General features: G+C 35.3%; 1 protein-coding gene and 1 long non-coding RNA gene across 3 annotated transcripts; both read left to right on the top strand.

The window, feature by feature from the left end:
• Positions 1-251: 251 nt before the first annotated feature.
• On the top strand, positions 252-19,590 carry LOC149798139 (uncharacterized). Of its 2 annotated transcripts, none has more exons than XR_016421963.1 (4): positions 252-739; positions 7,701-7,865; positions 9,397-9,583; positions 16,412-19,590. It is a non-coding gene; the product is annotated as an uncharacterized LOC149798139 (long non-coding RNA). The 2 variants fall into 2 exon arrangements; XR_016421962.1 differs by having other exon boundaries at positions 7,701-7,832.
• LOC149798140 (heterogeneous nuclear ribonucleoproteins A2/B1-like) lies at positions 10,835-12,431 on the top strand. The gene has a single exon (XM_089963248.1). The coding sequence runs from the start codon at positions 11,041-11,043 to the stop codon at positions 11,950-11,952; it is 912 nt and encodes a 303-aa protein (XP_089819374.1). The 5' UTR covers positions 10,835-11,040; the 3' UTR covers positions 11,953-12,431.
• Positions 19,591-23,516: the final 3,926 nt, after the last annotated feature.

Raw genomic sequence — 23,516 nt, forward strand, 5'->3', positions numbered from 1 at the left:
AACGAAGAGGGATCTACATAAATGCTGTATGACTTAAATGATTTACTTTTGCTGGGGACCATGTTGATTCTTAAAAGATTTTAAAAAATAACTATTTTATTTAAATTTTGAAACGTTCCTTTTGTTGCTAATAATCACCAGCTGTTAATGACGATTTAAACTAATTTTTTAAAAAGGAAGGAAGTAGCTGATTGCGAGTTAAAAATTAAATAACATTAATAATAATAACTTGGTTTTCTGATGATAACACTTGGTTCTGAATCAGTATTGCAAACTTACAAGTATTCCTCAAAAACAGAATGATAAAACAGTAATAGAACGCATATGTACATTACAATTTATCCTTACTTCAGTGACTTACACACTCACATGTACTCATAAAGCACACACACACACACACACACACACCATTTAATGGGGCCCCGAGTGGCCGAGTGGTCTAAAGCGCTCACCGTTACGGATCACTGCCATCTCACCTCTGTCCGCGTCGGTTAGAGTCTCGGATTCGGCTAATGTGGTTATGTGAGAAAGCTTGCCAGTAGCTTCTCGTGGGTCGGTGGTTCTTTCCGGGTTTTTTCCGGGTTCTTCCTCCACCATTAATACTGGCCGCCATGTATGGCCTATCTTGTGCTGAAAAGTGGCGTTAAACCCTACAACAACAACAACAACGACACCATTTAATGATACGAAAGATCTACATGTATATATGGTAGGATAGGAAGGTATTGGGATCTCAAAGGTACGTATTTTTGTTTGAGATTTGTCAGATTGAGAAAGACACCTAAATTAAAACCAAATGTCAGAAATATATCTTAGTGTGACTTTATTCGCATATTTGCTATTGGGAGGCTCTCTACAGATAGTATGAACTTCTGAGAGAGTGTTTTGACGCCTGCGACTTATATGTTTCAGGCACACAACAAAAATTAAATCGTACAATAATAATAACTACGTTGACTATGGAGAGGGGGATGGCTACACAGATGTAATGAACGTCTGGGATATTGAGATTTGCAACACGCACAGTGGACAGGATGTTGGCATACCTCTATATCACTATCAGGTATTGTGGCTGACATTTCTTGGGATATTATACTTATAGAATCTGTACATGATCTAAGCAAAGAGTGAACCAAAATGACTGATCCCATGTGCTCGAAAAATCAGCCAGTATAACGAATGAGGAAAACCGGTGAAATTGTGTTTCTTTAAAAAAAAATCTAACCCTATGCAAAATACGAAACTAGAGATCGCAACCATTACCTTCATCTATTCCACGAAGTGGTACCTCAGTTTTTGTCTTTTTCCTCCGTAAATTCATCGCCTTCATCTATTCCACGAAGTGGTACCTCAGTTTTTGTCTTTTTCCTCCGTAAATTCATCGCCTTCACTTTCTATATTAACATTTCTTTATCCTTTAGGGGAAAACCAATTTTGCCAGTTGCATAAGGCGCAACTATTAACAGTGGAGAAATTTTGAACAGAAAATAGGTGGTGCCTTTGTTAGCGGGAGGTGGGGTGATTTGTGTAAAACGCTCTTTCTTGCATACATGTATTTACCTAGTGGAATGTGAAAAATCAGATTTGTCCGGAAATAAGTTATGTTACAATTATAGCCTTTGGTTTCTTTTTGCAGGATTTTCCAGCGATTTTCGAGTTTCATTTATATTCTAAATACTGGAAATTGTGTCTCATGTAATGCCTGATCAAATGTTTGCAATGCATATATTTTGCCGGCATTGTTGCTTAGTTTCGTTCACATTTCATACCGGCACAACCGCTCCGGTGGCCTAGTCGTTAGAGCGTCCGCCTCGCATGCGGGAGGTCGTGGGTTCGATCCCCGTCCGAGTCATACCAAAGACTTATAAAATGGTACTAACAGCTACCTCGCTTGGCGCTCAGCATTAAGATGTTAGTGATAGGACTGGTCGGCCTGGTGTCAGGATACTGTGACTGGGTGGGACATAGCGCTTCATGTCTGAAGCATGATGCCCCAGTGCTAGACATCACTATAAACTGCCACGTTGGATATATCGTAACGATATGACTGAAAAATTGTTAAAGCTACGTTAAAAATCCAAATCACACACACACTCCTACCGGAATTTTATAACAATGCTAGCAGTACCAAGATGTTGGCTGGTATCTCCTCGATGTTCCCAAGGTTCATTTGTCCGAAGATTCAGGTTACAGAATTTGTTACTTTCTCTTGACATTCATGTTTGCCAGTCTTATTGATTACAACACAAAGACTTTCTCATTCACATCCTTTACCTCAAGCAATAAATATCAGCAACGCCAACATTAAATTCACACAATCAGTACGAAACCTAGGCGTTACTCTGGACAGTGTTCTCACATTGCACCAACATGTCATGAACATATGCAAGGTTGCATATCTTGAGCTGAGACACATCAGCTCAATTCGCAAATATCTTTCGATTGATGCCACTAAAACACTTGTGTGTTCATTAGTACTTTCAAGACTGGACTATTGTAACTCAGTTCTGTCTGGTTCATCTCAATATCTACTCCAGAAGCTTCAAATAGTTCAAAACACAGCTGCTCGGATCATACTTAGAGTACCACGATCAGAGCACACCTCCCCGCTGCTCTTTACCCTACACTGGCTATCAATTCGATCCAGAATCAAACACAAAATTTGTTCTCTTTGCTACATAGGTATGTCGGACTCTAGTCTAACATACCTATCCGATCTCACCCATGTGTACACACCAGCAAGTTACTTACGCTCCTCTTCTGACAATCGTATACTCATTATTCCCACTATGAAAACAAAGTCATATGGACAGCGTTCTTTTGCATACCAAGGCCCAGCAACGTGGAATGAATTGCCCACTGAACTTAGACACAAAGACACAGTGATTACATTAAAGAGGGCTCTCAAAACTCACTTATTCGACTGCAAGAACAAACTTAAAGATCTAATAATGTTTTCTACCTGAAATATTCTCAGCATGTTTTTTTATTTTTTAATGTTTTTTCTCATTTCATGGTGTTTGTTTTTGTAATAATATTATTATATGTTTTTTTTATCTTATAGGTGTTGTCTAATGTTGTAAAGCGCTTAGAGCTTCTAAAGATTAGGCGCTATACAAAGTCCTCATTATTATTATTATTATTATGATTATTATCATGTACGGCATTACGTGGTTATCCAGGACTTAAAATTTACATAAAACGCTTAAATTGTTTTTTTCAGTAACCTTCTCTTCATTGTAATCTTCTTCTTCTTCTTCTTCTTCTTATTATTATTATTATAAAGAAAAAATAAACATATTTTAAAAAAATTGCAGACACATTTCTTCGTTGGACTTAAAGAGATTTGAGCTAATAGCAATTACAGCGGGGAATCGTGTACACCAGGAATTACCAAGACATTGATTATACGTTACCGGTGAACGACCCTCATAATTGTTTCTAAAACATTAGTTTTCAATAAATGGTATGTGCTTTCATTAGTGTACTTGAACAAGAGAATTTTTAGATATTTTTGACCAAACAAATTATATACAAGAACGGTGTCTCGTGCTTATTGCCATACATGCTATAAATAGTAAGAGAAAGCCAAACTCGATGAAATCAACAGGTTGCATGATGAAAAAATAAAATATACACCCTATCTTCACCCTCCCCCAACTTCATAATAAAAGATTTGCGAAAGAAGACAACTTTGGTGTTGGAAAATCCAAACTGAAAAGCACGATACACAGTGTCACTTATTTACCATTCTAAGTATTTTAAACGTTTTCATAAATTTCCAAATTTGGAACTGATCGTGTATTTTCACACTTTCTTTTCTCCGATTTGCACCCCTTACAGACTCGGGTAGGTAGAATAGAGCCAGTAGAAATTTCGTGTCGGACTCGCGATTGAAATAACGTAGGTTCGAATCCTACATTTTGATTATTCTCCCACTGCGGTGTTTCCTTGGGCAAGACATTCTATTCTAATTGCCTCGCTACTTGATAACCTACTTGTGCTGATATACCCTAAAAATAAGAAGCAAACCAAAACTGATCTTGGATAATCCTCACTAGATGAGAGAATGTGATAAATGCATGCAGTAGTTTTTATATTGTCAACTCTACCAGCTTTACATTTTAACTGACCCTTATTTTAAAAAAATCAACAGGACAAAACATAACGTTTTAAGTAGCTTATCACCACAGGGAAATTCCGGATTATAGGTATGGAAAATCCAGGGTCAGAGACAAGCCACAACACATGTTGGTACGCTCGTACGCTAGGTTGATGTTCCTTGTTACAATAGGTATAAGAGCACTCTATGTTAAAACACACACACACACACACACACACAGATATATATATATATATATATATATATATATATATATATATATATATATATATATATATATGTTCTTTAGTAATCCACTGAGTAATGTAGGGATCTCAATATTCTGTAAGGTATTAACCTTTCACTTTATAAAATGCTTTATACTTTAACAATATGTTGCACTTTGGGTTACGGGGAGGGGGATGAATAATACTGAAATATCAAGTGAATCAAATTTGGACTATGTCTTGTTTAACTAGAGACAGATAAATACAAGGACAGCGGAGGCCGTAAGAAACACAGGCAATGAAAATCCATGAATGTAGGCTAACCTCATATTGTCAGATATATGTCCTGTATCTATAAATGTCATGCTAGAAAACGTCACACTGATTTTTGTGTCCCTGACCATCCATTCTGCCTTGGCTCTTGCCAACTTGATGACGTCCTCGGTGGTCTACGTTGTTAGAGCGTCCGCCTCGGATGCGGGAGGTCGCGGATTCGAACCCCGACGAGTCAAACCAAAGACTTATAAAAATGGTACTATCCGCTTGGCGCTCAGCATTAAGAGGTTAGTGTTAGGACTGGTTGGCCTGGTGTCATGATAATGTGACTGGGTGGGACAATATACCACATGTATGGGAAATGTTACGTGCATATTTTTCATTGGTCACCATGTCACGATTTTTGTTCTTCTTGGAAACAAAGTATTTTGCAGGATTGAATAATGTAATGAATGAACTCTGCGCCTAGAAAATTCCGTCTTAAATTCACTGCTTTTGCCGTCTATATTGGGAGAGGGGGAACAGCTGGGACGATTATTTGCTGGAAAAGTATTTTTCAAATGCATATACTTGTACGAAATGGACAATCAAGGAATAACTTAGGTAATAACCTCTGGCTTTGCTTTCTATTTATACGGAGTTTCCAAAACCTTGACTTAAATTATGCTCATAGTTCTTCTGGAACTTCCGTCACGTGCAACACTTGATCAAAGTTATGCAATGCATATATTACAGGCATTGCTATACAGTCAGTTTTGTTCTTATCTCGTCTTTGCATGTTCTAACATGACTAGCAATTCGAAGACCAGTGAATGTATCACATAACATTTCTGCACTGTATCTAGCATTGTATCAGGATGCAGTTACTAGTATCAACGTTCAACTTTGCTAGTTAAATTTTGTTTTCAAATTGCATCGTCTATATAAATACAGCAAACATAATGGATTCACACCAGATTTGAAATGTTGTGTGACAGTTTTTCTTTCATATTTATTATAAATCTGACCAACACGGTCTTTTTTACCCAGTACATTGGAGGGGGGGGGGGGAGAGAGAGAGAGAGAGAGAGAGAGAGAGAGATTTCACTTGTACGTATTGACCACTATCCCAATGCAATACAATGCAAATCCTTGAATTTAAGGACCGACTACAGTGGTAACAATGAACGGTATACGTTTCTCTGAATTTGTTTTTTTAATTTGTCGTTTTCTCTATATGACACGTGCTTCATAGGTGTTTTTCAAAAAGGAAATTGTATTTTATACATGCGGGCATGTGTCTCAATTAACATTTCTATAGATATCAAACACATGTTCACTGAAATGAAACAGACTGAGTAAACAACGATATTTTTCTATCTTGAACTTGTTTCCAAAGAAACGTTATTTTAAAAAAATATCCTGACAAAAAGTACATCCTACAACTTCAATTTCCGTTTTAAAACGTCTGGAACGTATTAAATAATTTTCTTTTAAATCTTTATTTTTCAAACATTCTTTTTTCCAGATTTGCATGATTTTCGTATTCCGTATAGTGAAAACAACGCACCGTTAGTTGATAGTCTCATTTACATAATTCATGGTCAGTAACTAAGCTGATATCACGCAGTGATTTCTATTCTGCTTGATCCCTCCCCCCCCCCCCGCATACCAGCTGATATTTATACATTTCCTCCGATATAATTAATCGCTTCCCCCCCCCCCCCCCCCGACTGTTCAATTGTCGAAAATTCACATAGGCACTGATTCAATCCCATCTTGATACTCCACGAGTCTTCGATAATCACGCATATATTGATCTCGTACATAGTATTTGTGATCTAAGAAAAAAATGTATACAGACCATTGCGGAAGGGAAATTCTAAAATATAATAGTGGAAATTCCCGCAAGTAAGAGCGATAATCATGTAATGGTCATACGAGACTACTGGTGTTTTGTTTGAGTTATGTCCCTTAATAGTTACATCAGTTTTTGAAGGGCTCACGGTACTAATTCAGTTCCAATAGTAAACCTATGCAAACACCATGATATTAAAATTCAATAACAAAAATTCTGAGTGCTCATGATCAAACCTATATTTATCAGCATAGATGAAACCTGGATGTCAGCTTCTGTGTAGAGGAAAGGATATGAGCCGCGGCATTTTCGGGACCTGCATGTGTTTAAAACATGTGTTTTCAATTCCGCACCAAGAAGTCAGGTGCTAATTTTAGTAATGAGTGTTCCAAACTCAAGTCTGTTAAAGGACTGAAATTCCATCAATAAAACAATGTCTCTATTTTTGCCACTTACAGCTAGGATACGCTCTCAAAAGATTCTTTTCCCTAAAACATAATTTACACTATTAACCAATCCTCGTGAGTCAAACCAATATAAACTCTATTTTATGTTGATTCATATCCAGGCTGGTTCCCATTTTTCCACATAATTAGTACCGTGTGTCCTGAACAACTATTTGTCCTATCCTTAACCTACATTGTTCTGTTTTCAATGAGAAATAAACTAAAACCATATGTATATTATATCTTAGAAGCTTTGTACCCATAATACCGCTAGCAGAACAAACTAAAAGTCATAAAAATATAATTTGGCTCAAAGCTGATTGATTTACGTTTAATAATGGAGATTTTCAAGGGGAAAAATATACAAGCTAATTTGATCAAAGCTAAAGTTCGAGAAGTATAGCTATGATAAACGTGTATGTATGTATGTATGTATGTATGTGTATGTGTGTGTGTGTGCGTGCGTGCGTGCGTGCGTGCGTGCGTTCATGTATGTATGTATGTATGTATGCATGTATGTATGTATGTATGTATGTATGCATGTATGTATGTATGCATGTATGTATGTAGATGGAGATTCTTAAACGTTGTCAACGGAAAAAAAATGATATAAAGGTAGCGGTCATTTTCTTGGGAACTATTCATCCAATAAAAGGTACAATATCAAAGAGGTCGTAATTAAATATGATTAGGTAGCAGCTGCTGACGTTATGCGAGTTGTACAAGTAGTAACATAGGCAGGAGGAGGAGGAGGACGGGAAGAGAAGGAGTCGGACGGGAAGTTCTAACAGTAGGTGTGGCATTTGTTGTAGAAATGGTCTGGAAATAAGAGAAGTGGAAGGAACATTTATAGTGGGAGAGAAGAGGACGGACAAATAGGAACGCGAAAAGCAGTGACAATGGCGATCATGAGGAGGAGAGAGAAAACAACACACACAATACAAGTAAGAAGCAAATAAGACAAAGAAGAAAAAGAGGTACTTACTTAATATTTTTTGTCGTGTTGTTAAGTTTCTTCTCCAGATAAGCGATGAAATCGGAGAGAGAGAGAGAGAGAGAGAGAGAGAGAGAGAGAGAGAGAGAGAGTTGATAAAAGTTGCTTAGGGCCAAACATAGGTTACAATACACAATGGACTTTTAACATTCTCACATTCCATACATGGTTTCCACAACTTTCTTATTGGTATGTAAACGCATTTTTCAACAAACAAGAAATCAAACAGAGTGGAAAGATTAGATCACTATGTTCTTCTCAGATGGTTTAGTTTCAGTTCACTTCACATGTTCAATATTTCAATTTTTGTCTATCGTAGTGTAAATATAGCTATTTTGTGTCAATCAATGCAGAGAAAAGAAACCAAAATCAAATTATAATTTAATTTATCTTGTCCAAGCGGTCATCATGATCATTGTAACTTGATCAGTATAGATGAATAGACTGAGTCTATATCATATTGTCTTAAAGATGCCTTTGGTATAGATAACAAAAACTTCGTACTTAATTGTGCAAAACTATCAAAGACAAAATGTGTAATTACGCCGTTATGCTTCAAGATTACGTTCCGCTGTTAGAATTTGCAATGGAATGCGCCTAAGGCAACATACTAGCGATTTTTTAAAATTATGTTTATCGTATAAGTGTGATAAACATCTCTGCGTCACCGGAAAGGTCACACAACGTGAATATTCCGGATATTTCGACCTTTACTATTTTCCTACCGTTCCTTATCCCATTAATCATGATAATATGCTAAATTGTAAAGGCCTTTGTGGTATTAAAACTGTCGCTGTGTTGCCCAAATATATTTTTCCTTGCATTTTACTAACTTTTGGATATTCGTGTTACATACAAGAAGCAAAAAATCGTATAAAATTATGGTAGCCCATGTAAATGAGTTCTATTATCAATTTAAGAAGTCGTTTGCAGAATACATTTTTGGATGTCACCGTGATTACCATTAGCGATGTCATTTCAAAATAACTATACTCTAATGCAGTGGTTCCCAAAGTTAGCGGTACCGCCCCCTGGGGTCGGTGTAATTATGGGGGTGGGGGTGGCGCTAATGCTGAATAATGCTTTTACGGGGTAAGGTAGAGGACGCTGAGGATCACCAAGGGGGCCGTGGCCCGAACAAGTTTGGGAACCATTGCTCTAATGTAAACATTTTTTAATAAAGAAAATATCTTCCCAAATAATTTAAATTATTGCAATATGTCTAGATTTAGTACAGAGCTTATTCAAAGCGGTATGTATGTATGTATGCATGGATGTATGGATGGATGGATGGATGGATGGATGCATGGATGGATGGATATATGCATGCATGCATGTATGGATGGATGGATGGATGGATGGATGGATATATGTGTGCATGAATGTATGTATGGACGGATGGATGGATTGATATATGTATGCATGTATGTGTAATGAATGCATCTTTCCATATGCAATTTCTGTTCTTTCTAATGCTCTATCATTAATCCTATACACCTTGATTTCTTTCATAGGAATCCGTAATGACTGTGTAGATAGATTGAGATTAATTACTATACCGTCATGCGAGTCTATCTGCTACAAACAAGTGCATAAAACACCGACTCAGCTGTTTCATTTGTTTTATGATGTGTGCTCAGTCGTGATGGAATATGGACTGGTGTATGCAAGCAAGACAAGGGAGCTATATAACGAGAACAGGTGTGGTTGCTACATGATAAGCGTTTTGACCAATTCATTAAGCTTTACACTACCCCAAAAAAATATATGCTTGAAATTCACCAGTAATTGCCATGTCATGATTATAAGTCGATATGGTAGTGTGAAAATAACGCGGTGTCTTAGAACTGCATCTATTTGACATCTTAACAGAAGGTGTATATTTGATTCAACATCCCCAGATGTCCAATATCTACTGCTGGGAAGATGCATTTCAAAATAAATCGCTACTACAGTATTAAATCTGGTTTTCTATTACATAATGGGTTTGAAGCTTCAAACACAAACGTAATAATATGAATGAAATACATATTTATCCCGATTCCATTGTTGGAAATTTTGAATAGATCGCTTACTTATTATTCTGAAGAAGTGCTCCACGTTTGAAGTGAAGAAATCAGACAGGAATGTTGATACAAGGTTGTTCTCCTCAAATCGCGCCGAATAGTATTTGGTGATCTAGTGATGTAGGTCTGAATGTTATACATCTATTTTATTTAGTTTTCGTTTGCGACCGAAGCTTGTCGTTTTCGCGTTTAAATTAATTAAAGCCATTAACTTAATTCGTAAGTGACTGAATATTCATGTCCATTGTTTTCCAGTGTTGGTATATATTCAGAATAGACATAAATACGTGTATATCTAGGTTAGTATGTTTCCCCTTTCTTTTTCTGGTAAGTTCTTGTATGTCGAGTTATCCATGCGGAGTACGTTACAAAGTCTTTTGATTATACTGTTTCTTCTGTTATAGGCGGGCCATGTGAACATTTGTGTTAACCAAATTAATAAATTGTACATTTTAATAAGAAATATAAGATTTGGAGATTTTCTTTGGAAAATATATATATATCAATTAAAATCTTAGCAAATGCTTACATGTGGCAGCATTGTTAAGAAATAAATATCAGTCTTGCTATTTTTTTAATCCTGTACTTTACTTACACAATTAAGTAAAATCAACAAACATTCAACGTCATAAATGCCACAAGCCCTACTCCAGGGTGTAAACAATCAACAATGGTTACAACCATGCCGCGAGCACTTCCGTTAAAACCTAATTAAGTGCCTACTCAGCGTCAATGTTGGATTTATTTTGAATACTGTGTATAATTGAATTATTTCGATACGGTAACACAAGCCAATTATCTACATCCGATTACAGCATATCTAAGTGATAACATTATATTAATATACGGGTGTATAGTCAGCGCCATCTGCATTTCAGTAAGACGAAGAAGCCGGTTGGGTCAGTGCGTTCGCTCCAAAAACTATTTAATTTGACTGAAATAACCGCCACTTGATTAAAGAACAAGCAACAGAGGTAGCAACATAAAGCAGTGAGTGTTACTGAGTCAAAAGATTTGATTTAGATTTACTTATTATAGTGGAAAAAAAAACAATTCGGCATTACAACACGTGGGTCGTCTATAAGTTCAACAATGTACAACCAAGGCTTTCAGAGAGGTGGTGGTTTTGGCGGAGGCCGAGGAAGTGGTCGCAGCAGACGAAATGATGATGATAATCCAGAATCAGAAATGTTCCGAAAAATATTTGTCGGTGGTCTAAGTTATGAAACATCAGAAGAAACACTTAAAGAGCATTTTGGACAATGGGGCGAGATTGTTGATTGTGTTGTGATGAAGGATCCAAACACAAAGAGGTCACGAGGCTTTGGTTTCATTACTTACAAAAACGCCAAAGAAGTTGACGAAGCTCAAGCTCATCGTCCACACAATATTGACGGCCGTGAAGTGGAAACTAAAAGGGCTATGCCAAGGAACGAGTCGGGCACTGATGATTCCAAAGTGTCGGTAACAAAGATGTTTTGTGGAGGACTGAAGGATCAAATCTCAGAAGACGACCTGAAAGACGTTTTCATTGAATTCGGAGAGATAGAGACAATTCACGTAATTACAGACAAGTCCACTGGCAAAAGGAAGGGATTCTGCTTTATCACATTCAAAGACTATGACAGTGTCGACAAAGCAGTGCTCAAAAAGAGGCATGATATAAAGGGGAATATGGTAGAGGTTAGAAAAGCTCAGGAAAAGACCGCACGTGGACTTCCTGGCAGAGGAGGGGTTTGTGGTGGAGGCATGGGAAGAGGACGAGGACGTGGTGGCTTTGGAACAGGTGGTAGCTACAGTGGAGGAGGAGGTGGATATGGCGATAGTTACAGCAGTAGTGGCGGTGATAATTGGGGTGGTTCAGGCTTTGGCCAGAATTATGGAAACAGCTATGGAGGCGGATCCGTTAAAGGAGGTGGCTATTCTCTGAAAAGTCAGCCGTACAACACCAATTATGGTGGTGGTGGTGGTGGAGGCAGCTATGGAGGAGGATACGGACAATAAAACGGAGCTTGGCAACTTCTAGGTATCAGGTTCAGGCCCGGCTGAAATCACAGTCTACCTGATTGCATTGATTGACAATGATAAACAATTTTTTTTTACATTCATGCTTTTATTATATTGTCATAGAAGTTGGAGTCCCGATGTACAGTTTGAGTTCATGAGTGTAGAGTGAAGTTGTTTAAAGAATACCTAGCCAGCTAAAATAATTTTGTATTATTATAGCCCTTTTTACCCCCAAGTTCACCTCGTGTCATAGAATTTTAAATAAATGTTTAGGCATGCAGATATTTTACTTTTTTATATCTTGAGGTCCAATTTTTCTTTGCATTGGGAGGGTGAGGGTAAAAACCTGTTCGTTTTAAAGTTGGTCTTCACAGAAAGATTGCATATATTTATGTCGGCTACATTATTGATGTATGGTTTTCTAGAGATACGTTCTCATTGCAACAACATAACATTGTTTTAATTGCAAGATGTGTGTCCAGATGCATCAGTAGCGATTTTCATTTCAGACTAGTTTTTTGACACTTTTGAAAAGCTTAACTTTACATTCCACAAAAAAGCAGCCATTAAAATTTTGTCACCGAGCTATTTTTCATCAGTATTTTTTAATTGTGAAGATTCCAAGTGTCGATAGTGATTGGGTCAAGTTTACCCATCTGAACACTTACAATATGTAAATAAAGATTTAAGCGTGGTAATAAAACAAATACTTTAAAATAAATTGATTTTTCAGTCTGAAGTAGTTTACTAATGCAAGAGAGGGTGAGAATACAGTAGTTTTCTTTTCAGCTGCTACCTCGAAGAAAGTTACCGAATAACGGGTAAATAATATTCTTTCTTTATTTTTATGGAAATAAGTGTGGACAATCTGTTTGATATAAATCCAGCTTTTACTAGACCATTCTGTGTTAGCCATAATAATAAATAGATACCTAATTAAACTTTATATCGACACCACTTACTAATAGTGCCAATCTGACATCCACCATTTTTAAATAAATTGTTATTGCTGCTCCTCCGGAATGGATGTCCACATTAACATAGTTTTCACTAAAAGACTTTATAATAACTGGGTTTAAGTATGAAAAAAAGGTGCCATTCTGATTTCCAATATTAACATCATGGCAAACATTTTGATAATCATTTTACCCCTCTGTGTAAAGGAATGGATACATTGACATGAGGTTTTCAATAATAGTCCATTCAATTTTATTGAATAGAGGCTTGACTCAGAATAAATTGCAACATAATTGATTTTAAACGTATGATGGTTTTGAAGTTGTGTAGATTAATATATATAAATGTTCCCCAAAATATTATGCCGCTAAATCAATAAATTTTTTTAATTAATTAACTGATGAACTTACACTCATGATTTCGCTCCAGTGGTCATAAACCAGACGAGCTTATTGGATGGTATTTTTTCCTTCGTCAGTCCATCTGTTAGGACAGACTGTTATCGGGGTCGTATTAAACACCGCAAAGTCGGACAAAGTCTGTTTATTTTTGTTTTATTTGTACATATCAACTTTATTTTTTGAAAATTTTCCAATTAAAAATGTTAAAAAGGGTGTTTTAATGTTAGTTGAAAGTAAAATTGGTTCATACATACCCTTAGTTGTCTCCCTTTCTATCTCGTTATGATATATGCCGACAATTGTTAATAACGTTTATTAACTAGTTTTTTTAAAAAAAATAATGCTATAATTCAGATATACACAGTAATATTATAACATTATCGTACTGCATCAGTCAAATATAAATTTTTAATAGAACATTGGCAGATAGAGTTTGACAGTTACGTAACCCAACAATGTGACAAAGACAGATTTAATAATTGTATTAAAATATATCTTGTTGTGAGAATAATAATAATAAGAAGAATAATATGAAAGTGATATAATGCATAACTTTAATATATGTCAAATAACACGCACACACACACACACACATACATACATACATACATATATATATATATATATATATATATATATATATATATATATATATATATATATATATATATATATATATATATATATATATATATATATATATATATATATAACACAGGCAGATTCTATACAACATAAGGCAGATAAATTATTATAAAATAAAAACATCAATACAATAGTTCTGATTCTCTTGCCTCCCTGCTATTGATTGACTAATATTTCCTGAAATAGATGCACAGCCCTCCTGCTTTCGAATTCGGGACATGGAACACGATGATGGCGCAGTTGCACAAATGAAATAGTAAACGACTCTTTTTTGTAAAAAAAAATTGAAAGTGTAACTAAGGATTTTCTACTGTGGAGACAGTTTCGTATCCTAGCTGCATCGCGACATTTGCTAAGTGTCAGACGTAATTGGCAACATTTGTTGAGTATCAGACGTAATTGGCAACATATGTTGAGTATCAGACGTATTTGGCAACATTTGTTAAGTATCAGACGTAATTGGCAACATTTGTTAAGTATCAGACGTAATTGACAACATTTGTTTCACTGAACATGTAAGTAACTTTTTCATCATAAATATAATGCAATCAATGCATATAAAAGTCAATGTATGTACATGTACATTTTTCGATGAACATTATTTAAAAATTTGTTTAAACAACTCTGTTTACAAAATTGTACAAGTAACTCACAAAATATGCATTGGAAATAATAGGCCATACCTCCAATTTTTTTCACGCTTGTTACCTTTATTGTTCACATGTGCTGCATGGATTCACTTGCTTCGTGTCTTTGTAGACCCGCATTGTGTCATTTGATTTGGCTTCTGGACTACCTTCGGGTCTTTATATCCAAGGATATTAGTCCTGAAACACTTGTAGTGCTTGCACTTAAGAATTTATTTAAGTGTTAATGTTTTTCTTCTTCTGTCTTCGAGGTCCAAGAATGTTTTGCAATTTTAAATTTCGAATATCGCGTGTTCACAAAAAACTTGCCTGTCCCATATAATGCCCTTCTTATGTCCACCATATGTACTTTAATTGTTTCGAATAGCTTTCAACTACTCCATCAGTTTGTATGGGTCTCCCGTTCAGTTTTACTTTTAATCTATTCATGCTTTCATTGTTGTTGTTGTTTGTCCAAAGTTGGTATTCGTCGCTGGAAATAACGTAATTATGTGCCTGGCGTAATACTGTAAGAAGTCACTATGACCTTGTTCTTTAAGACTGTTCTTTAAGTTTCGCTCATCTAAGGCCACGGAGTTGTCTGCCCTTGCAGCGCCGTTTGCTGACTTTGCGGTCTTTAGTATGACAGCTGTTATCGCTACTCATCCTTCTCGGAGGATTTCTTTGAAACATTACACAAACTTTCATCCATTGTGAATGGGTCCAAAATGAAAATGATACTGCTCAGACACCCACTTTGAATGCCACAGCGGCCATTTTGAAAATCTTGTTATCGCTACCCCTCCTGTATGGACGGTGAAACTAACATGAGATTTTCACGGAAAGATTTAATATGATGTTTTGTTGGTACCAAATAAAAGTGGTACTTATCTGATGCACAATAGGGCCATTTGTTGTTGTTGGGTTTAACGCTATTTTGCAGCACACGATAGGCTATGCATGGCGGCAGTATTAATGCCGGAGGAAAAACCCGTGAAGAACCACCGACCCACGAGAAGCTACTGCCAAGCTTTCTCACATACCCACATTGGCCGAATCCTAGACTCGAACCCACGCAAACAGAGGTGGGATGGCAGTGATCCGTAACGGAGAGCGCTTTAGACCACTCGGGGCCCCCAATATGGCCATTACTGCCGCCATCTTAATCTATTTTTATCGCAGCTCCTCTAGGATGCGGAAGGTCGCCGCTACGAACGCCGCCCGAATGATACCAAAGACTTCTAAAATGGTACTATCTGTTGCCTCGATTAATGCTCAGCAATAAGAGGACAGTGATAGGACTGGTCGACCTGGTGTCAGGATACTGTGACTGGGTGGAACATGATGCTACATGTCAGCGGCATGATGTCGGAGTACTAGACATCACTATAAACTGCCAATCTCCAGACATGTTTAAAAACGCAAAAATAATTTTAAAAATAATTGGGATGAGCGAGTTGTAAAAATTGAACATAAAAACACAAAAAGTATTAAAATGTGAGATGCCGCCGCGAGTTTCGAACCCGCAACCTTTTATTTGGTAGCTGTAACACACAGAGATAAAAATATGAGTGTTATATATATATATATATATATATATATATATATATATATATATATATATATATATATATATATATATATATATATATATATATATATATATATATATATATATATATATATATATATATATATATATATATATATATATATATATATCCGCTATTGCTACTGTTCCAACTTTCAGATTCTAAGTTCGAAATGAACGACATTCTTAATGAGTTTGATCAAAATAATTTAAAATGGTCTTTATTTCTTTTACAGCTGTGTGAATTAATTACAGATTGTGATGGCTTTAAGGGACATACATTTTTTTCCCCTGCTGATTTTGGACTTGATATTCTGCCTTGGTGCTGAAGTGTCGAACATTGGAAGACACAGTGCCTGCAGAAAACATTACATATTACAGGCTCTCTGTACAAGGACACATTTATATTGAGATGGAGTCTCTACACGGGGATGCGGACATATATGTTTCAGACGAGACGCTTGAACCTGATTGCAAACTCAAGTCTGTAACTTGTGGTTTAGATAGTGAGGAAGTGCCAGGTGAATTCAAGCGGCCAGTTGGAATTTGAATTTTTGGTCAACCAATTCATGAACCTAGCCGGTACAAAATAACACTAAAATGGATGGCCAGTACAGATGCAAACGAACAATCCTTGAATCTTGAGACAAGGGCAAATTTAGGGAAAATCACTACACGTGTTCCCAACACAGACCCATTTATTTAGATGAGACCGTCGTCATGGCGACAAATCCTTTTGACAATTTTTAAAATGGTTGTGGAAGTTCTCGCTCAGGAGCTCTGTTTGTAAATTTTGAAATCATTGTTTCTTTAGACATAAGTTCAGTAAATAATGTCTGACATCATTGCATATTTCTGTATGTATTAATCGCTCAGATATTTAACCTCTGCGTTAACACAGAGCATATTTTATTCTGGTGTTATATTTTAATCTTTTACCAGTTTCGTTTCGGCAGAACGACTCTTGCTTTCCAAAATGTGTACATGGCTCGCAGTTTGGAAAGGAAAAAGATCTACAACTCATAATAAGTTCAAGGTCAATGAGTAAATAATATAATTTGTTTCAGTTATCAGCCAAACAAAACACGTCTCAGATTAATATCACCGGTGATTGCTCAAAACATAAGCTCAGACTCAAGAGCTATATAGTTTCTGAATAATAATGAATAGCAGATACAATGAGATTAGTACTAGTAGACTCCATTGAACACCAACTTCATATAAAGAACATCATAAATGAGACACCGCTATGGAAAATACACTCGTCTTTTCAAAAGAATCAACCTAATTTTACAAATTTTGATAGCATCATGGCATTTAGAGCTTTCACGTTTGCATGGTCCACACTCAAATGTTGTCACTGTTTCTAAAAACAATCTTTAAACAACGTTCCAAAACTGCTGAACAGAATTGAATCACGTCTAACAAATATCTAGTCAGAAATTGGTAAACGGGTTTCTGGTATTAAGGGATTTATCTTTTTTTTTTAAAGAAAGGTATACAGATTTGCTATAAAAAAGCCACAATTGCTAAAAATAAAATATCCTTGGAACAACGTTTAAAAAACCACTAAGTATAATTTGACTAAATTTGAAAGAAGGTTTTCTGTAACGAAGGGCTATTAATCTTGTACAAAGATGTTACTGCACCAGACATACATAGCTTCCATTACAGAAAATACGAAAAGATTTGTTAACTTGATTATTAGATGTTCCCTAACTCGGAGCTTACATATCTTGGAATTTGAAATGTTCGGCAATATCACACTGCCTTCATCAGAAACAACTGCTTCACTGATCAGATGTAACAATTTCATGGCTTATTTGACAGACAGTTTTGTAGCTTATTCGACAGACATGTTCGTAGCTTATTTGACAGACAGTTTTGTAGCTTATTTGACAGACATGTTTGTAGCTTATTCGACGGACAGTTTCGCAGCTTGAACGCCTTTAGGATTGGTACAAATAATGTTCCAATAGACAAAACTGCATTTGTTTTATAGTAGAATTTTTATTAAAAAATCAACAGATTTAGCCATATTTTTCACCAGAAAGCATTTTATTAGTATATATTGTCAATCATTGATGATATGTGTATTATTTTAAAAATGTAAATTATTGATCATTATCATATTTCAGGTGTTTATATAATTTTATCACATGCAAGCTCATGTAATATTTTATTCTATGTCAATTGCACAACAAGACGTCCGACACTATGCGTTAGAATTTGTAACATTTTTCCTTCTTTTTCGCAAATATTTGATATTAATATTAATTATCATTATTTTATTTTACTATGAATGAAACCTGATGTGTATCGGATATCTTACATTGCGATGTGTATTGGATATCTGACATTGCAAAGTGTCTTGGACGTTTTACTTTGCAAAGTGTATAGGATATCTTGCATTGTAATATGTATTGAATATCTTCCGTTGCAGTGTGTATTGGATATCTTACAATGTAATGTGTATTGAATATCTTAGATTGCAATGTGTATTAGAAATCTAAATGTGTAATGTGTATATGATACCTTAGATTGCAATGTGTATTGGATATATTCTAAGGCAATGTGATTTGGACATTTTACAATGTAATATGTATTGAATATCTTACATTGCAATGTGTACTGGATATCTTACGTTGCAATGTGTATTGATTATCTTACATTTCAATGCGTTCTGTATACCATACAATGTAATGTGTATAGGATATCATCGATTGCAATGTGTATTGGATATCTTGCATTGTGTTGTGTATTGGATATCATTGATTGCAATGTGTAATGGATATCTTACATTGCAATGTGTATGGGATATCATCGATTGCAATGTGTATTGGATATCTTGCATTGTGTTGTGTATTGGATATCATTGATTGCAATGTGTAATGGATATCTTACATTGCAATGTGTATTGGATATCATCGATTGCAATGTGTAATGGATATCTTACACTGCAATGTGTATTGGATATCTTACACTGCAATGTGTATTGGATATCTTACATTGTAATGTGTATTGGATATCATCGATTGCAATGTGTAATGGATATCTTACATTGCAATGTGTATTGGATATCATCAATTACAATGTGTATCGGATATCTTACACTGCAATGTGTATTGGATATCTTACAATGCAATGTGTATTGGATATTTTACATTGTAATGTGTATTGGATATCATCGATTGCAATGCGTAATGGATATCTTACATTGCAAGGTGTATTGGATATCTTACACTGCAATGTGTATTGGATATCTTACTCTGCAATGTATATTGGACATGTTACAATGCAATATGCATTGGATATCTTACATTGCAATATGCATCTTACATTGCAATGTGTATTGGATATCTTACATTGTAAATATATTGTATAATAGGTAATTTACGCATGGCAATTTTTTGTATGCATGATACATTTGTTAAACAAAAATAAAATTTTGTACATTCAAATTTAATCTTTACTTTGTTTTAAATCATCACCTTAATGTTCCATTTTTAATTGTAGAAAATGGCGACTTATATAAAATATTATTTCTTAAATGCATGTCTTTACCTTGTGGAATGAGGAAAATCAGATTTGTCCAGGAATAGGTTATAGAAGAATTCTAGCGTTTCGTTTCTTTTTGCTGGACTTTCCAGTGAGTTAAGTTTATATTCTAAATATTGTAAATTCCGTCACATGTAATGCTTGACCAAACGTATGCAATGAATATACTTTGCTGGCATTGTGGTGTAATCAGTACCGGCACATTTTAACAATACTACCAGTACAAAGATTAGCTGTGCGTTATATTGACTTGTATCTCCTCGATGTTCCGAAGTTTCATTCGTCCGACGTTTGGTACGTCATAACTCTTTTATGGACAAGAGCTATATCTTCCAAACGTATTTAGCCCAATATTCCATTGTTCCGAAGGTTTGCAAGTTCGAAAACAAAATGGGTTCAATAGTCCGAATATTAAATGATCCGAGGTTTCATAACTTCCGATGAAAGTGGTGTAAGGTTCAAAAGTTCGAAGGTTTGTGACAACAAGAGGTTAGTTGGTCCGAACGTACATTAGTCACAGTTACGAATGCATTCAGTATTTCCATTCATTTCAACCTTCGGACTATCGCACCTTGGGACAACTACATCATCATGCATCAGTACATTAAACCTCTATTTCGGATTGATGACTCTTGGAGTTAATGAACATTTGAAACACTGAAACTTTTTTTGTGCCATAGAACCTTCAGACCAATGAACCCTTAGGACAATAAATCTTCGGTCCAATGAATCATCGGACTAACGAAATGTAACCTTGAATCTTGGCATTCGTGGCATTAATTAATTTGCAACTTTTCTTGCAATATATTACCAACAATTTAGAACATCATGAACAAATGTACACTGATATTATTCTTCCCGCAGGGTGATGTATATCTTTCTGTCCATGCATGTGTGCGTTTATAATGTCGCCCAACATGTTAAATATAGAAACTTTGGTCCCTGAGATTCGGGGTAGTCTGTAGATTTGCTCAAATTTTTTAAAATGTTGACACTCCACTCTAAATGATGCATGGAAATTCCATAAACCTATTAGGTTGTGCTAGTGTATATAGTGTTACGACAGTATGTATAAATTTCAGCAAACGTTTTTTCCCTAGATTATAAAAGATGTAGTGGTGTGAATTCAACCCCAAATGATCATAAATGTTCCATCACAGTCTAAAAGTATAGAATGTTCAGAATGGAGTCCAATACTTTTAAATGTTCTAATGTATAAAACGTTATGAATGTGCTGATGTACAAATGGTCTTGAATGTGATGATATACCAATGGTATTGATGTATGACAACGATATAATCCAGAATGGCTTTGAATTAATTCAGATAAATCGAAAAATGACCACTTTGTAATTTAAAAAGAAATTATTTCCTCTCAAAATATATCTGAATAAACCTAGAAACTATGTTCATAGATTCCAAAAGACTGATCTGAAAAAGAATGAAGCACTATTTATTGATCCTATTTAAGCCACTTTCATTTGACTAATACACAACCAATTTCCAAAATCATTACAAAAATCGATTATACCAATACTTTACTCTAAATCGCAGTCAAAGGTAAGGCACAGAATATAAACTAAATATACATACCACCTCACCTCATAAAGAAAAAGAAACATGTATAAAATAAAGCTTTATTTTACATATTATCCAAATATACAACCGATAATAAAATAATTACAACTACATAGGAACTTCTATGAGCAACACAAAATATAAAGTAATATAGCACTTTTATACATCCGAGTACTTCTGCAATACTATAATTCCCATTGATGTGCGTAATGTCGATGTTGTATTTTGTGACAACATACTTCACAATCTCTGAGTTTTGCTTTTCGTTTTCTTAATGAAAGTAAGTGGATTGTGATCACTGAATATAATACTCAGGAAATTAATATACACTTAAAAAACGTTGAAAATCGAGTATCAAAGCCAAACATTGCTTCTCAATTGTGCAATAGTTTCATTGGTGCGTGTTTGGTTTGTATGATAAAAATAAGGTTTGTAATAGAAAAAAGCAAACTGGATGATCAACAGCACGTTTCCAGTCTTGAATCAATACCCACTGACTCCTACATCATTTCCATTAACAAACGTATTAAATAAGTGTCCAAGAATTGCAGCTGAAAGAACTCGCACTCCATTAAGTAGGACCTTTAATTTGTCAACAGATCCCTGGCACCTGTTTGAAAAATGAAACTTAGATTTCATACTCAACAAAAGTTGTCAGAGGCTCAGCAATTATGAAACAAGTTTAACAAATGTTCCGATAAAATCCAGCCATCCAAAAAATCGAATCAGTTGCATTTTGCTCAAAGGTACCAGGAATTTAGAGATAACGTTGACCTTAACTTCGGTAGGCTTTACTTGTTCAAAAAGTGCGACACAAGTAGGGCAAAACTAACTTTTACCTAATTCAACATCCAGATTTGCATCATTGAATCGGTCAAAGAATTTCTGACCAGTTTCCAAATAATCATTCCAGTTATCATTGTAGATGATGACGTAATCAAAGGTATGCATCACAATTGTCTAGACCAGATGTTGTCATGTTAATTAAACGCTGGAATGTTGACAGAGAAATTTGCATACTGTGATAAACTCTGGTGATAAGCTTATTTAAACATAATCTGCACACTTCTCAACATTAAATATTTAATTTCAGTAATTCATATCTATATCAGCGATCAACAAAATGGGATATATTTTAATACATACATGAAGACATAAAAGATTTGTAGGGTTGCTAGGCACAATAAATAACTGTAAAAATGTTTTAATATCACGTTTACTGATTTTTGTATTATTAATATATTGTTAATTTGGGTGATTGTGGTTGGAACTTACTTCGTAAGGGTGTGTATCCCGTTGTCAATGTTTGTCCATATTGGTCTTTCTGATCGTTTTGTTTTGGCCTCTTTTATATCCTCTAACACTATTTAGCTTAATATATTCATTTCCTGGGATAAAGAGTTAAGTTCTGATGTGAATATCTTCTCATCAAGTGCCCAAATATAAACTCCACTGCCAAAGTACTTGTGTAAGTGCGAATCGCAATTCACCCGCCATAATACTTTTGAGCGTTTCTAAGGTGTTGTTAAGTGTCAATCGATCTACTCGTGTGTTTCCCTCTCGTACTTACGACGAAGATTTTCCCCCTCAATCTCTGCGTAAGACCAATGGGTCTCAAGGGTATAAATATCAGTCGTGTCCCGTATTTTGGCAGACGCATTCCGACCGGCGGAGAGACTATCTATATGAAATAAGAGAACAGTGAAGTAAGAGAGCTAATACGACTGCGGCATGCTTACTATAGAGGTCACATTAAAACAGTATAAACCATTACAGAAGATATAATATTTCGAATGATATGAAATAAACCTCCAATATATTCTTCAATGCTGAAGATTGATACCCCCGTAGACTTAACACTGCTATACTACAATAGCGTTGGTTTAACCGATGTCCTCCATCTATATTGACTCGAGTGATAAAACAATAATCTTTTCTACTGTTATATAATTGTTGCATATGGAAATTCAGATAGATACATATATTAAAATATTAGTACTGTTGCTACTGTAAATAACTAAACATGTATAGAAGGGAGCAGTCATTGTACTATTCCTACAGGGAGTATTCAGTATTTCCATATTACATTAAAGTGACATTTAGTTGGCTATAAAGAAGAAAAACAATTCTGAATTTATATTTCAAGGTAGTAGTGCATACTGGACCATAACAATACTAAACTCACTGGGAAACACATTCGAGTGAT

Source organism: Sinohyriopsis cumingii, chromosome 6 (assembly GCF_028554795.1).
Source record: "Sinohyriopsis cumingii isolate HCF-2022 chromosome 6, ASM2855479v2, whole genome shotgun sequence".
NCBI classification, from domain to species: domain Eukaryota; kingdom Metazoa; phylum Mollusca; class Bivalvia; order Unionida; family Unionidae; genus Sinohyriopsis; species Sinohyriopsis cumingii.

Coding starts and splice junctions, on each gene's coding strand:
- LOC149798140 (XM_089963248.1), top strand. CDS start 11,041: ATGTACAACCAAGGCTTTCAGAGAGGTGGTGGTTTTGGCGGAGGCCGA.